This window comes from Pygocentrus nattereri, chromosome 25, assembly GCF_015220715.1.
Source record: "Pygocentrus nattereri isolate fPygNat1 chromosome 25, fPygNat1.pri, whole genome shotgun sequence".
Classification (NCBI taxonomy): domain Eukaryota; kingdom Metazoa; phylum Chordata; class Actinopteri; order Characiformes; family Serrasalmidae; genus Pygocentrus; species Pygocentrus nattereri.
Window position 1 is genome coordinate 17266462 of NC_051235.1, and position 17442 is coordinate 17283903.

Here is a 17442-nt window from a genome sequence, read left to right on the forward strand (position 1 = left end):
CTTATCCCCAGCCAGGTGAGGACAAGCCTCAACTCCAGCCAAGCAAGGAGACTCTAGAGCTCTGGATAAGAGCATTACATTGTTTGAGAAAAAGAGACGATGAAGAGAAGACGGAGAGAGAAGGAGAGAAAAGAGGGTGTAGGTGGAGGTTTACATTTCTTGCAGAATCCAGAAGACTCACTGAATCAGTACCAAAATTCTAGAAATGAACAATAACAGTATATCAGATGATATGGCCTGCAGTAACTGAGAAAAAAATGGAAAGAAGTTTGCATTTGAAGTTTTTACATTTCTGATACAATTTACTGTCACTGTATGTGCAGCATGTAACATCAAAGCATCAAAGTAAGAATATAAGTACAAACTAGTGAATTGGTATTTACAGCACTAATACCACAATTTTAGCAAAACCACCTTTTGTTTTTGCGGTAATAACATAAAACCCTATAACAAATTAAAATAATCGGGGTGAGTTGATTAAGCAGATGTTATACCTTTAGAACTGGACACCTTACATAAATATAACATCCGAAAATTAAAAAATTGCTGTGATGACGGCTTGTGTAGTATTACTCACTTTTACTATAGTAAGTTCTAATTAATAAGTTTGTATTTTGCAGGTAGAGTTTGTTACCATTAGTTTTGTATTTTATTACCAACTAGTTAGTATCAACTATGTTAGTACAACTGGTTATTGTAATAGTACCATATGAGCACCCACTTATTAGTGATCTGTACTATACGTGCTACTGATCTGGACATATTCTCAAAATTCTCAACAAGATTGTGCATACTGCCTCCTATTTATTCTTCTCTCTATCAGCCATATAGCTATTTATTATATTTCATAACATAGTATGCATGTCAAGCTGCATTTCTGGAGGCCACAGCACTGAAGCGTTTAATCCTTGATTCAATACCTGAATCATCAGCTAATTATCAAACATTCTAAGAGCTGAATTAAATGTATTAGAGCTCACAAAACACTGTCCACAAGCTCCACACAAAATGGTTAGGAAACAGCCATATGTATGTAGCATTTAGCAAAAGCAGCATGGGCCACTCTGCCTGTAATAGTTGCAACAGACAGATACTCACTGGTCAGCTGCAGAGTGACCGTGCGGCTGGTCAGCGCCCCAAAAGAGCTGCCACTGAGGCAGCTGTATGCGCCCTCCACCTCTCTACTGGTGGGCAAGACCAGCAGAGAGCCGTTGTGGAGGAGCTGAGTGGCCTCGCTCTCACTCAGCACCGCCCCGTCCCGCAGCCAGGTGACGTTGACCGGAGCCTCTGCGGCCCCCAGGTGGCAGTCCAGTAGCACAGGGTCAGGAGGCTCCAGAATCACATGGACGGGACCGGCCCCGCAGCTCAGCTCCACAGACACAGGATTCTCTGCAAAGAAGAGAACAGTTATGTTACATGCTGCATGAAAAATTCATCTGCAACTGTGAACGGTCAAGATGCTCATAGCATCAACGCTGCAAAGATCAACATTGCAACACATTATTATTCAGTTAATCGACTACTGTAAAAACTATGCCTTCTTCATTTCCTCACCACCATCATTTAAAGATCTGCTTGTATGACAAGCAATTTCTTCTTTCATTGTGCATCGAAACATTGTAATCCATATCAGCCTCTACATTCTCTGTATTAAATTCTGATGAAATGACCACAATTCAAATAAACATTACAGTTATATATTAATGGATACTGGCCTTTTTTTAACAATCAATATCATTAACTTCACTGACTAATCGCTAAATTCCTACAACATACCATTTATCCATGTCAATGGGTTAGTCTTTTTTTTTTATTATATAAAGGTACATAAGATTAGACCTCCATCTCTGTTATAAATCGTCTGTTGATTCAAGATTCAATAGCTTTATTGTCATGTGCACAGCAGAAACAGGCAGTTAGACTGTACAATGAAATTCTTACTTTGCTGTTCCTCCATTCGCCAAATATAATCTTAGTATAATCTTCAAATAAAAAAGAAGAATTAGAAGCAGAATAACACTAAAAATGGTAGTTAAAAATGCACAATTACAGACTGTAGTCTGTCTGTTGATTCATTCCTTACTTTCTGACCACAGGACCACCACTGACCAGCAGTAACTCTGAATCGTAGTGTTTCCATGTCACTGCTACACTGGGAGTTTGACAACCAGCCAAGAGTGACTCTGTGGTCAGAAACTGATCTTTGATGAAGCTTGAGAGGATGGCTAACACAAATTCTGCACCAACACATGGACGAAAGTCTCCAACTTTACACCAACAAGGTAGATCCACATGGTAGGCGTTTCTAATTAAGTGGCCATGGTGGTAATACAAACACAACAATCACATTACGAAGAATGTCACAGTAACAGCAACTGAATCACAATATGATATTTTGCCCATATCATGCAGATCTATGTTCCAACAGCACTGCGTTTTTTTTGTAGGTTGCAATGTAATCCAGAAAACCACAAAACGTCCAACGAAGACCACAAAAAAATGAGGGGGATAATGAACAGCCTGTGCTTATTTCCTAATAAATAAATGAATTTAACTGCTTTTTGTTATAGAAATCATTTTATTCCCTTCCAAAGGCACAGCTGCTTACTCTACCTTTAAATCAATGATGTGGGTGATAAACATGCACCTATACCAACATGGCATCATCTGACAAATCCAACACTCCACATTTACGGTCCCATTGATGCTGCCAGCCGTTCGATGCCAGAGGCACATTTCTCCTAATGATTCTGCCAATTCCGCTGCATTCTCAGCCAGGCAAGACAAAAACAGCAGAATCCATACGGCAGGAGCGCACGCTTATTCATTAAAAGGCATTTGCGACATAAAAGAGAGCCATCTGAAACAAGCAAATGACTGTTTCTTACACACCGGACTACACATGGCCATCATTTCTTTATTCGTCTGCAGAGAGGCGCTTGCAGGTTCGCAGCCCTGCACACACACACACACACACACACAGGCACGAGCTTGTATTCTGCTCTCACACACTGCAGTAAAGCCCACGATTAATTAAGCTAATGGGAAGCGGAATTATTTCCTAGATTAAAGTGGGAGCCCACCCCGCAACTAGTGTGTGTGCACGCGCATGTGTGCGTGTGTCTCTGTGTTTGTGTGTTTAACAGAGAAGGAGAGATCTATGTGATCTGAGAGAGAAAGCAATAAGGTAAAAAGAGAGAGGGGTGGGGGGGGGGGGGGGGGGGGGGGGGGAGAAGCAGCGCAAATAAGAAGAGATGCCAAGACTATTCATTTTAAAGGGGAACTGCACTGATTTCTCAAAATCAATGACTGATTTTTTGCATAATTAAATGTTTAAGATGTAAACAAAGAGTCAGAATTGTTACAGTGGTGGTGATGGGAACCAGACGTCTTAAGAGTTTAATGCCTCTAAACGCTCACTCACAGAAAGTTAGTAACCTGCTTGTTTTACGACTGTTTAAAATTAAGCTCTAGCGTAAAATATATTTTTAAATTCTGTAAAATTTGTGGCAGAGAGGTTTAGTGGTGTACAAAAGTTTGGGCATTCCTGGTCAGGTGAAAATAATTTATCTATATTATGTACACAGAACACACTTCTGCACATAATAATACAAAATGAAAGTTTATTTGCTGCATTTAACATGCTGGGGAAAAAATGAAACATAAAACATGGCATGGGAAAAATCTCTTTTTCTCCAACACAGAATCATGGCTCTGGTCCAATAGAGCAAAATAAAACAGTTTAAAATGAAAAGCCTCGCAAAGTAAAATAAATGCGAACACCACACAGCATGACTGGCAAAACTGAAGGAATTTATGATGCTTCATGCATGTGGCACACACCCAACAACACACTATACTATATACAAATCTGTACTGATTAATGTAAGAGTGGAGGCAAGCAGCACTCAGCGGTGCTGTTTTTGTAAAACATGATTTTGTTGAGTGTATAAGACTATTTAAGCTGTTCATGTTTGTTTTGTCTCAGGGACTGCGCTGTTTGTGGTTCAGTGTGATTGTACTTATCATGGCATCTGCAGTACAGCAAAATTCATAATCTCAGAGAACCCATAGCAGTATTCACTTTTATACCAATATACCACCCGCTGTCGTAAGGCTGGACGGACAGACGGACGGACGTACAGACACTTTATTGATCCTGAAGGAAATTTAGCAAATAGTTCCTAAATAATTGATCTCCACTTTAACATTACATATAAAATCTCATAAATCATATTTTGAGTTCACTGCTGGTTTTGGAAAGTCCCCTTTATATGGCAGAAATATTAACTCAAAGTACACTGGCATTTTCTTATGCATATATAGGATATTTCTATGTATGTGGATGGTTATTTATGACAGCAAACCTTCCTTCTGTGGTTGTGTGACACTGGAACAAACTAACTGCATCAGCAAAACAGCAGTGCTGCTTTTAACACAGTATCCGTAATATACTCAGAAAAGTGTACTGAGTGTAATCACAGTAACAACAACATATCACTGTCCACCCTTAATTAGCCTGTATGTGCAATACATTCAACAGTTTAAATGTGATGAGCCAGTGAAGCTGTACAGAGTGCAGATAAAGCAGGACCACAACGAAGAGAAAGAAAAGGAGGGGGAAAAACAGACACACACACACACACACACACAAAAGCCTCTGGATGTCCAACAGCAGGAGGCTGCATGATCCTGCTCAGTTTATGGTTTATGGGTGAAAATAAGGCCATAGTGCCGCTGGCTTAGAAAAGGCCAGCATCAGTCCAAATGAGGATACTCTATTAGTCTGTGTGTCTGTGTGTGTGTCTGTGTGTGTGAGTGAGAGAGAGAGGGAGAGAGAGAGAGAGAGAGAGAGAGAGAGAGAAAGAGAGCGAAAGAGAGAAAGAGAGAGAGCACAAATAACACCAGTCTCTATGATCCTGCCCCTATGAAAGGTACAAAAGAGGGGGGGTGGAGCTTAAGAGGGCTACATCAGAGGAACTGGCCTAGTTTCCATCAGCTAATAACAGCAGGCAGAGAAAGAGAGAGCGAGTGTGTGTGTGTGTAAGAGTATGCAGTGTCGCCACAATACAGGCACACTCACCCCATCTGACCTCACCCGCTTCTCTGTCTTTCTCCCGTGCTCTCTCTCTCTCTCTCCCTCTCACACACACACACCCTGTCCCTTTCTCGCCTCTGCTGCTTTTCTCTTTGCACTCCCTCCCATCTCTCCATTAAAAGTCCAATTAAGTCTCATTAAGTCATTAAAAGCATTTGCAGTCAGTTTTCAGTGCTTTGTCAGTGGATCTCCTTTAGCTAGGCTTCCAGAACCTTTTGACAGCCTTCATGCGGCTTCTGGGTATTCTGCTCTTAAAAAATGTTCATACCCAGTTACAGTGACACTGATTTATTAGTGTCTTCAGCAGCAGGTATCATACAATACCTGCAACACATTTTTTTTAAATGGCACATACTTACATCGCACCATCACCCTGTTCTCAGTAACCAATCACATCACACCTTTGCCATGTCCTCACAAACCACTGATCAAATCATCACCACACCCTCACAAATCAATCACATTACACCATCACCATGCCCACATAAACCATCAATCACACTGCCCCAACACTACGCCTTCATAATCCAATTAAATCATACCATCACTATTTCCTAACTAACCACCAATCACATCATGCCATCACCATACCTTCACAAACCACCAATCACATCGCACCATCACTACCACTTTGCAGCAGTCACATCACCATGACCATATAAATCACACTGCATCAGCACCATGCCCTCACAAACCACTAATCACACAATCACCATGCCCTCAGAAACCACTAACCACATCGCATCAACACAATGCCATCACAAACCACTAATCACATTGCACCAACATGCCCTCACAAACCACTAGTCACATCGTACCAACACCATGCCCTCACAAACCACTAATCACATCGCACCAACACAACACAATGCCATCACAAACCATTAATCACACAATCACCATGTCCTCACAAACCACCAATCACATCACAGAACACCATGCCCTCACAAACCACTAATCACACAATCACCATGTCCTCACAAACCACTAACCACATCGCACCAACACAAAGCACACAATCACCACGCCCTCACAAACCACTAATTACATCGCACCAACACAATGCCATCACAAACCACTCATCACACAATCACCATGCCCCCACAAACCACTAATCACATCGCACAAACACCATGCCATCACAAACCACTAATCACACAATTACCATGACCTCACAAACCACCAATCACATCACACAACACCATGCCCTCACAAACCACTAATCACACAATCACCATGTCCTCACAAACCACCAATCACATCACACAACGCAATGCCACCACAAACCACTAATCACAGTTACCATGCCCTCACAAACCACTAATCACACAATCACTATGCCCTCACAAACCACTAATCACATCGCACCAACACAATGCCATCACAAACCACTAATCACACAGTTACCATGCCCTCACAAACCACCAATCACACAATTACCATGCCCTCACAAACCAACAATCACATCACACCAATACCATGCCCTCACAAACCACTGATCACATCGCACCAACACAATGCCATCACAAACCACTAATCACACAATCACCATGCCCTCACAAACCACTAATCACATCGCACCAACACAATGCCATCACAAACCACTCATCACACAATCACCATGCCCCCACAAACCACTAATCACATCGCACAAACACCATGCCATCACAAACCACTAATCACACAATTACCATGACCTCACAAACCACCAATCACATCACACAACACCATGCCCTCACAAACCACTAATCACACAATCACCATGTCCTCACAAACCACCAATCACATCACACAACGCAATGCCACCACAAACCACTAATCACAGTTACCATGCCCTCACAAACCACTAATCACACAATCACTATGCCCTCACAAACCACTAATCACATCGCACCAACACAATGCCATCACAAACCACTAATCACACAGTTACCATGCCCTCACAAACCACCAATCACACAATTACCATGCCCTCACAAACCAACAATCACATCACACCAATACCATGACCTCACAAACCACTGATCACATCGCACCAACACAATGCCATCACAAACCACTAATCACACAATCACCATGCCCTCACAAACCACTAATAACATCACACCAACACAATGCCATCACAAACCACTAATCACACAGTTACCATGCCCTCACAAACCACTGATCACATCGCACCAACACAATGCCATCACAAACCACTAATCACACAATCACCAATAATATTTCTTTATGAAGATATACAACTAATAACATACTAACCCTAACAGAGCAGTTTATAACTGGTTTATACCCAGCGTACACAGTGTGCATGCAGTGAGTTTGATCCCTGGAGATGCTACAGCCATCTGTGGCCAGGAGTCCAAGAGACCACAATTGGCCTTGCTCTCTCTGGGTGGGTAGGATGGCCCCTCCTTTTCCCCCCATCACCAAATGCGATGCTAGTCAGTGCAGGCATGTTAGCTGACGTAACAGATCTGGTGGTTGGCGCTCTCCTCTGAGTGCGTTTAGCTGTCCAATGATGGCAGTTTGAAAAGATGTGGCGGTTGGCTTCACAGGTCTCAGACGAAGCCTGTGCTAACCTTCACCCCCTAACGTTGGTAGTATCGTGTGATTGGGGGAGTGGAATTGGAGACGACTAAACTGGGAAGAAAATTGGGGAAAAATTTAAATAAACCAAAAACAGAAGAGTATGTTGGTCTAAGCTGCAGGGGATCATGTGTACTGGCTGATAATGTAAATTATTATCTATGAAAATAGAGACTTAAAACAGATCAGAGCGCAAAAAAACTGGATCAGGGCAACCTTTCATAATAATAGTAATAATAATATTACTATTATTATCAGGAGATGGTGAACTTTTTTTGTAATGTGGCCACCAGCTATGTATTAGTATTTGAAGAGAGCACAGACTAACACTTGGCAGTGACTAACAGTGCCACACAAATACAGAGTTTTGACACTGACCCACGATGGCCCATTCACAGTGATATATTAGTCACATTATGCAATAAAATGTTCAATATGGTTATACATTACCAATGATCTCACCTTACACCTTCTACACACAAGAACATGACAACCGCAGTCTGCTCTGATTGTGTGTGAGAGGGTTAATGTGTAGCAGAGGACCTGTTTGTGTCAAAATGTGAAACCACTTCATTCACCATCAGAAAGAAAATGGTGATAGCAGATTTTCCCATTAAATGGCACAAAGGGCTTTCAGAAATGGTCTGGAAAACGGCTATCATCAATGAAGGCCAGAATCAATTTGAAGACTGCGAGCTACGTCAACCTTTCAAACTACATTTTTGATTTACTTTTATTTACCTTGAACTGTAACACCCCCTCCTGCTGCAGTCAGCCTGCACATCTCTGATGCCTCTAAATGGATAGTTAGCTAGTGTTACTCTGAGGATTTATGTCCAGATTATAATACATCTCACATTCACATTCAGTAAACATAGGGAGCTTTGCCACTTAAGGCTTATTTCAAACTTCAAACAATGTGCTGTTTGTCAATGTTATGATGAAAGCAAATGTTACAAACAAATGAATAAAATATGATTCAATCACTTCCATGGCCACATGTGTATAAAACCAAGCACCTAGGCATGCAGACTGCTTCTATAAACATTTGTGAAAGAATGGTTTGCTCTCAGTGAATTCCAGCATGGTATTGTGATAGGATGCCACCTGTGCAAGTCCAGTAGTGAAATTTCCTACTAAATATTCCACAGTCAACTGTCAATGGTATTGTAACAAAGTGGAAGTGATTGGAAATGACAGCAACTCAGCCAAGAAGTGGTCGGCCACGTAAAATGACAGAGCGTGGTCAGTGGATCCTGAGGCGCATAGTGCGCACAGGTTGCCAACTTTCTGCAGAGTCAATCGCTACAGACCTCCAAACTTCATGTGGCCTTCAGATTAGCTGAAGAACAGCTTAGAGAGCTTCATGGAATGGGTTTCCATGGCCGAGCTGCTGCATCAAAGCTTTACATCACCAAGCACGACGCAAAGCGTCGAATGCAGTGGTGTAGAGCGCCACCACTGGACTCTTGAGCAGTGGAGACGTGTTCTCTGGGGTGACGAATCACGCTTATCCGTCTGTCAATCCGATGGATGAGTCCAGATTTGGCAGTCGCCAGGAGAACAGTACTTGTCTGACTGCATTGTGCCAAGTGTAAAGTTTGGTGGATGGGGGATTATGGTGTTGGGTTGTTTTTCAGGAGCTGGACTCGGCCCCTTAGTTCCAGTGAAAGGAACTTTTAATGCTTCAACAGACCAAGAGATTTTAGACAATTTCATGCGCTTAACTTTGTGGGAACAGTTTGGGGATGGCCCCTTTCTGTTCCAACATGTCTGCACACCAGTGCACAAAGCAAAGTCCATAAAGACATGGATGAGCGAGTTTGGTATGGAAGAACTTGACTGGCCTGCACAGAGTCTTGACCTCTACCCGAAAGACCACCTTTGGGATGAACTAAAACGGAGGCTGCGAGCCAGGCCTTCTCATCCAACAGCAGTGTCTGACCTCACAAATGCACTTCTGGAAGAATGGTCAGACATTCCCATAAACACACTCCTTCAACATTCCTTGTGGAAAGCCTTCCCAGAAGAGCTGAAGCTGTTATAGCTGCAAAGGGTGGGTCAAAATCATGTTAAACCCTTCAGAATGAGATGTCACTCAAGTTCATATGCGTGTGAAGGCAGATGAACAAATACTTTTGGCAATACAGTGTATATATCTATATACACTATTAAACAAAAGGGGTGTAAGCAAACTATCTAAATGCTTAAATATTTTTACATGTACTCCCCACCCCTGACCCCCTTTACCTAAATCAATGCATTTAAATGCATCAGCCAATCGAGGATTTCTGAGTAGTTTATTGCACAAGTGTGGCAGACTGTGGTTTGAACTACACTACACAGGAAGGTAGATATCCATGACCAAGGCTGGTGACCTCTGTTTTAGAACATGTGTACCATTTTTGCTAAGAGTGTAGCCTAACCGTAAGGTTACAGGGTAGGTGAAATTTATTTAAAAACCAAAATAAAATCTAATCAGATTTTAAATTGATGAACACTGCTTATCAGAGATATTTATTTCAGCAAAGAATAAGGAAACCAAGAATACAACGGTGTAAAGATCATGTAAAACGATCAGGTTCCATCACTGTCCATTAGAGACTGTGTGAAATAAAGCAAATTAGAGGTTCGTTTGACATCTCAGCCTGGCCTTTACAAGACATATCACAGAAGAGCACAATATCCAAACAAGCATTTTAACGAAGCACAAAAATGTATGTTCTGAGCATCCAGGCCAATTTCAGATATTCCTGAAGCGCTTTGTGTCTCTGTGTTTGCTTGAATGAATTAACATATTGACATGATCTGAAGTGTTAACCAATATGGTGTTATATCACAAGATATATCCATGGCAAAATCCTAGTCTTCCATTGCTATAATAAACCAATGACAGCAGAAAATACAACAAAATACACAACAGTTCAATAAATAATTTATTATTGATCATAACTGCAGTAAACAATTCTTCTACTAGGAAATGTAGTTTGTTATTATTGACAACCATTTCATTAACTTTTTTTTTCATTTTTCTCATATAATCATGGACATATTGTACTATAGTTGTGTTTAATGCAGAAATCTTCAACTAATATGTACAGTATATATCCACAATTTCAAGTAGTGCCTCTATGTGATTCCTTTTATGTTGGCATCATTTGAAGCGTGTAAGACAATAAAGCAACATTCTTCTCTTTGTATATCCTTCACAAAACACTTGTACCATTGTACAAGTATCTTGTACCATACCAAAATGTGGTGATGAGTACATAAAAAAAATTGTCTACAATTACTTAAAATCTTGCAACATTAACTTACACTGAAGGGTAAGTGTTTTTTCTTCTCCTGCAAAGTTACAGGTGCACAGGGTTTTATCCAACAGTAACGATATGAAACAATTAGCTCTGTCACAATTATACCATAATAGCCTGATAGCAATTATTGATGCAGACTGCAACTGTTTTCACAACTGTTTTCACTTCGCAACCAAAGTAAACTGCAATTTCATTGGGCTGTGGCAAAGGCATTTAAATAAAGCAAAAAGCATATTTATTGAGACATGCCAAAGGTCTTAAACAACAAAAGTTCTAACTTCTGATTGGTGCTTTAACACGTTTAGAGGGTAGCAGTGAGTAATGTTTGTTTGAGGTATGTCTGTATTTTTGTTCATTGAATGCATTATCATTACAAGCCGGAAAACAAAGTTATTCCCAAAATCATAGTTTTTACACATCAGGCGTCCACAACATGTGAAGACCAATGTCACTTTCCAATGTCCAAACCCGAATATTTTGTAAATCATTTCTGTCGGGACAAAACCTTGTAACTCCATTTTTGTTGTTTGTCCAATTTTCATTTTTTGACATTTTTTGATGTGTCAGCATTTTATAATGATCGGACCAACAGAAATGGTCCAAAATTATTTGCAAAAAAATTATTTATCTATTTAGTTGCATTAAAAGTTAAGAATATTTTGCATTGTTCCACAAAGTTGCCTTTTTACTAAATACAGAGTTTTGTTCTGACAGTAGCAAAATGCTTCCTTTAATTCTTAAAACTCTGATAACCATGGATCAGATTTGCTGTAGCAGTTACAGTGATGATGGATGGTTAATGTGGGAAATGAATATGGTTATCATTCCTACCACTACTCAACTGTCACACTGTCAGCCTTTTAAATTAAAAAAGTAATACAAAGTATAATGTCTATCCGGAAGATGTAAGAAGTGTTCTTGTGACATTTCTCAGTAAAACCTTAGTTCACAAGATGAACCCATCATAACTGCAGATATTTTCTGAAGGAAAAAAAAAAACAAAAAACATTTCAGTAACATAGGCAAAGTACAAAATGCTGCTCAGATGTGTTAAAATCTCAAAAGACACACTGAACTTAAGATTGTGGGCAAGTATCAGTTGCTGTCCTGAGAAATACAGCGTGATTCAAAAAGATTCATCCGATTTCAAAATGATTTATTTCACCTGAAAATCATTACAGAACAATGCAGTAAAAATGCTTTACTGCGTAATTTTACTAGTACTCAGTAGGAACCTGTACAAACAACATAAACGTCATAGTTAAACTCATCCCATTCTCGATTGAGCATGTCAGGTGTCACTGCACTCACTCTTGTAAAAATATGGCGCTTTGAAATCAGATTAATCTTTTTGAATCACCCTGTTAACATAGGGGAAAATCATAACCTACTCAAATTTCCCATTTCAATGCAAAAAAAAGAATATAGTCTAGAAAATCTAACTATTGGCTAGAAACTCTAAATAGAAAAAGTTTGATCTGGTTTCACATTAAGGAACGCCAGCTATTTTTAAAAATATTTTTATCTTGTTTTAAAAGTTTGCAGTGAGGTTGGTTAAGCATTGTGGCCTCTGTCCAAGTCCCTTTCCTCAGCATAAAACACAAAATAATCAATGCTCTGTGATACTGTTCGGTCAATACTACAGTTTATGGAGTTCAACTGCCCATTTAGACGAGCATTTCCTTTTTTAACTCTTTCCCTCTGAGAAGAAAGATGACAAATCATAGAACTACTTGGAACGAAGGGAGTTTAAACTGTATAACAGAAAAGCAGAATTCTCAACAAAACCCAGTGACATTTCAGGGGATAATAAGTAACTGAGCAACTTAATCTTGAATGTAACTGATATGTTCAGTTTTGGTTACAACCCCTATAGATCACCAAACATGGATATTTTTCCTGGTGATGCTCTGCCAGGTCTGTAACAATTCTTAGTTCCTGCTTGTTTTGGGGGCTTTGGTCTTCAGTCTTGCCTTTAGTAAGTGGAGTGCAGGTCGGTTGATTGACTTGACCAGTTAAGAAAGTTCCAGTCCCTGAAAAACACCGCAGCTTTAGTAATTTGTTGCTACTGCAAGGTGAAACACTATTCACTAGGTGTGAAGGCACTTGGCTGAGTAGATAAATGCTTCAGCTTCAGTAGAGAATTCATTCTCCTCCAGCCGTCTACCATCACATCATCAATAAAGATATGAACCAGTTCCACTGGCAGCTATACAAGCCCATACCACCACGTCTCACACTGGAGGTGGTCCGTATTACATGAATGGAAGTATTACATTTTTCTCATTCCTTCTCTCTTGTAGCTGTCTGGGAGATGATCTGCGTCTGATCTATGCAGAAGGCTTTTTAATGCACTTTATAAGCACATTTTTGAGCACCTGTAAACCTATCTGCTCTTCAGGCTTTCCAGTGGTTTACATACTGTGCTTAAACCCCTGATGCTGATGTGTTCTTCTCTACACGGTGCTCTTTGATACACATACAGCTTGTGTATATTTTGTTTAGTGTCCATGACTATTCAACATGTTTTCTTTATGACTGAACATATCATTTGGCCATCCATTTGGTCTTTTGTGGTCTGCCAAGTTGTTTGCCATGGTGATGCCTTCCAGTTTACGCTTTGTAGAATTTCAAACCCTCAGAAATCCAGGGGACCAGCCTGTTGTTCTGTACAGAGATCTTTATTCGTTTGCCTGCAGGTACCAGACACCTAGCCAGCCCGTAAGACATAAGGCTGACACAGTTATATAGCTGAACTGATGCCAAAATTAGACCCAGCTCATACAGGGCAAGTAACAGGTGTGACAAACACGACCATATAGGGATAAACAAGAAAAGACAGAAGAATGTTCTCAATACAGTCACAGCACGGGCACACACAATACAGAATATACAACACAGATATAGCACAATTCAAAACAATAAATTCCTTCATCTTGCTTCTTGGTAAAGTACTTAACAGTTGATTTCCACGTTTCACATTAGACACTTCTTCAGTTCTCACGTTGAGAGACAACAGCAACAGACTTCAGATGCAGCTCTAGACCTTCTGAACTGATGATGCAGCAACGAAGAATACAAAATGATCTGCCGAGTGTCTCATTAATTAGGGTCCCTTGAAATGGGGGGTTAAATACAAAAAGCAGGGCCCTGAATGATTACATCCAGTGGTTCAGCTTACAAAATGTATTAGTCATGTATATAGTAGGCTGTGGTTAGGCTCTAGATACAACCCCAGTCTATGAGTAGACAATAGCTCTGAACGTCCTCTGTGCTTTGCCCTACACCAGCGGTCGGCAACATGCGTCTCTTGTACTGCCCTGTTGTGGCTCAACAGCAGAATTAGAATTTTAGGTCAAATTAATCCTCCTTTGCAGTAAAATAAAGCTTTGCTGATTGTTCTAACACAGATTTAACAATAAACGGTCTTAAACGCTGTAGCCTATACCTGCTCATTCATCACCCTTAAGTTTGGAGCACAGACTGCTGGTCACCATAGCAACACATGCAACAATCACATAGCTTATAGCTAACGAAAAGGCAAAGAGAAATTTAGGGCAAACATCAATAATTTGAAGATGAACTGACTTGTCTGCCTTCATGCGCACTTGATACCTGATAGGTTACCTGATAAGTTTAATTGCAGCGAGAAACTGTCCAACACTCACAAGTCACCGGTTGGAGACCATGCAGCTGGAGTTTGTCCCGGTGGACGAGAGGGTTGCCTCAATGTGAATTAAAATCACAGAGAGGAAAACTTTGACTGTTGTGTGTGCTTACGCACCAAACAACAGGTCAGAGTATTCTGCCTTCTTGGAGCGAGTGGGCTAGGTTTTGGAAAGGGTCCCACCTACAGACTCCATAGTCTTACTGGGAGACTTCAATGCTCACATTGGCAATGACTGGGAGACCTGGAGAGGCATGATTGGGAAGAACGGCCTGCCCAATCTAAACCCGAATAGTGAATTGTTATTGGGCTTCTGTGCCAGGCATGAATTGCCCATAACAGACACAAAGTTCGAACACAAGGATGTTCATGTTCAAGTGTATATGGTACCAGAGCTCCTTGGGTGAAAGATCAATGATCGACTTTCATGTCATTTCATCTGACTTGGGACCATATGTTCTGGACACTAGGGTGAAGAGAGGCGCTGAGCTGTCAACTGATCACCATCTGGTGGTGAGCTGGATCAGATGGCAGGGAAGACTGATGGTCAGACCCAGTAGGCCCAAGCAAATAGTGAGGGTGTGCTGGGAATGAGTGTCAGAGGAATGATTTCAACTCCCACCTCTGGGAGAGCTTTTCTCATGTCCCCGAGGTGGTAGGGGACATGGAGTCTGAATGGACCCTGGTCAAAACCTCCATTGTGGACGCTGCCAGGCGTAGCTGTGGCCAAAAGCTTGTGGGTGCCTGTCAGGGTGGTAACCCAAGAAGCTCCTGGTGGACACCGGTGGTGAGGGAGGCCGTCAAGCTGAAGAAAGAGGGGACTGGTTGGCCTGACAGACTCCTGATTCAGCAGATAGGTACCAACAGGCTAAAAGTGTGGCAGCTGCAACGGTAGCAGAAGCAAAACCCAGGGCATGGGAGGAGTTTGGTGAGGCCATGGAAAAAGACTTTCGTTCAGCCTCAAAGAGGTTATGAACAAGTGTCCGGCGACTCAGGAGTGGCTGCGCACAAGCTGTATTCGGCAAGGGTGGAGAAACTCTGACTTCAAATGAGGATATTGTCGGTCGGTGGAAGGAGCACTTTGAGGAACTCCTTAATCCAGAAGACATGCCTCCCTCACGGGACTCAGGGCCAGTGTCTCCTGGGGTGTCAATTCCCATTTCCCTGGTTGAGGTCACTGAGGTAGTTGGCAAGCTCCTCAGTGGCAAGGCACCGGGGGTGGATGAGATTCGTCCAGAGACGCTTAAGGCTCTGGATATTGTGGGGCTGTCATGGCTAACACATCTCTGCAATATTGCATGGACCTCGGGAACAGCACCCTTGGACTGGCAGACCAGGGTGGTCCGTAGGGTGTGTGCCAACTATCGGGGCATCACACTGCTCAGCCTCCCTGGGAAAGTCTATGCAAAGGTGCTGGAAAGGAGACTCCAACCGATAGTTGAACCTCGGACTGAGGAGTAACAATGCAGATTCTGTCTCTGCCGTGGAACACTGGACCATATTTTCACCCTCTCACAGACTGTTGAGGGCACATGGGAGTTTGCCAACCCAGTCTACATGGGTTTTGCAGACTTGGAGAAGGCTTACAACCGTGTTCCTTGAGATATCTTGTGGGAGGTCCTCTGGGAATATGGGGTGACGGGGCTACTACTCCGGGCTATCCAATCTCTGTACTCCCGGAGTGAGAGCTGTGTCCATATACTCAGCATTAAGTCAGACTCTTTCAGTGTTAGCATTGGACTCTGCCAGATTTGTGCCCTGTCTCCACTCCTGTTCGTGATATTCATGGACAGAGTGTCAGGGCATAGCCGGGGTCAGGAGGGCATTATGTGTGGAGGCTGGAGGGTGGCGTCTCTACTATTTGCAAATGATGATGTTCTTTTGGCTGAATCACATGGATGCCTCCAGCGCTCACTGGAGTGGTTTGCAGCTGAATGCGAAGTGGTTGGTATGCGGATCAGCACCTCCAAGTCTGAGTCCATGGTCTTAGCCTGGAAAAGGATGGCATGCCCACTCCAGGTAAGGGGAAAGGACCTTCCCCAAGTGGAGGAATTTAAGTACATTGGGGTCTTGTTCACGAGTGACAGGAAGAGGTGAGATCGTGAGATCGGCCGCAGGCTGGGACAGGCGGCAGCAGTAATGTGGTCACTGTACCCCACTGTAGTGGTGAAGAGGGAGCTGAGCCATAAGGCCAAGCTCTCAGCTTACCAGTCGATCTACATCCCAACCCTCACCTATGGTCATGAGCTGTGGGTAATGCCCGAAAGAATGAGATTGCGAATACAAGCGGCGGAAATGAGCGTTCTTTCTTCGGGTGGCAGGCTACACACTATTTGATAGAGTGAGGAGCTCTGTCTTCCGGGAGGAGCTCGAAGTAGAGCCGCTACTCCTCTGCATTGAGAGGATCCAGCTGAGGTGGTTCGGGCATCTGATCCGGATGGATCCCCCTGGATGCCTCCCAGTGTGGGTGTTCCAGGCACGTCCTAGGACCCACTGGAGGGATTATATCTCCAAGTTGGCCTGGGAGCAGCTTGGGGTCTCCGGGAATGAGCTGGAGGAAGTTGTGGGGGACAGGGTCATCTGGGATTCTCTGCTCTCTCAACTGTTACCATGACCCTATCTGGACTAGCGGTCATCAATGATGATGATGATGATGATGATGATGGTACATTAGCGCATATTGAGCCATATTTACAGCCAAGATGGTAAAACAGACATAAAAAGACAGTTGTGGCTCCCAGAGTGGTTAGTTTTTTATTGAAAAGTACAAAAGG

At 42.2% G+C, this 17442-nt stretch overlaps 1 protein-coding gene across 4 annotated transcripts in view; it reads right to left on the reverse strand.

Annotated features, from left to right (window-relative positions):
• The window catches only part of igdcc4 (immunoglobulin superfamily, DCC subclass, member 4), a 113872-nt gene that overhangs the window by 68555 nt on the left and 27875 nt on the right, over positions 1-17442 (reverse strand). For 2 of the 4 annotated variants that reach the window (XM_037534573.1, XM_017706212.2), the window contains exon 2: positions 1099-1389. In XM_037534573.1, the coding sequence (XP_037390470.1) occupies positions 1099-1389 (291 nt within the window). Of the gene's footprint in view, positions 1-1098; positions 1390-17442 lie in introns of those variants that run through there. The other 2 variants (XM_037534574.1, XM_037534575.1) reach the window with 2 other exon arrangements.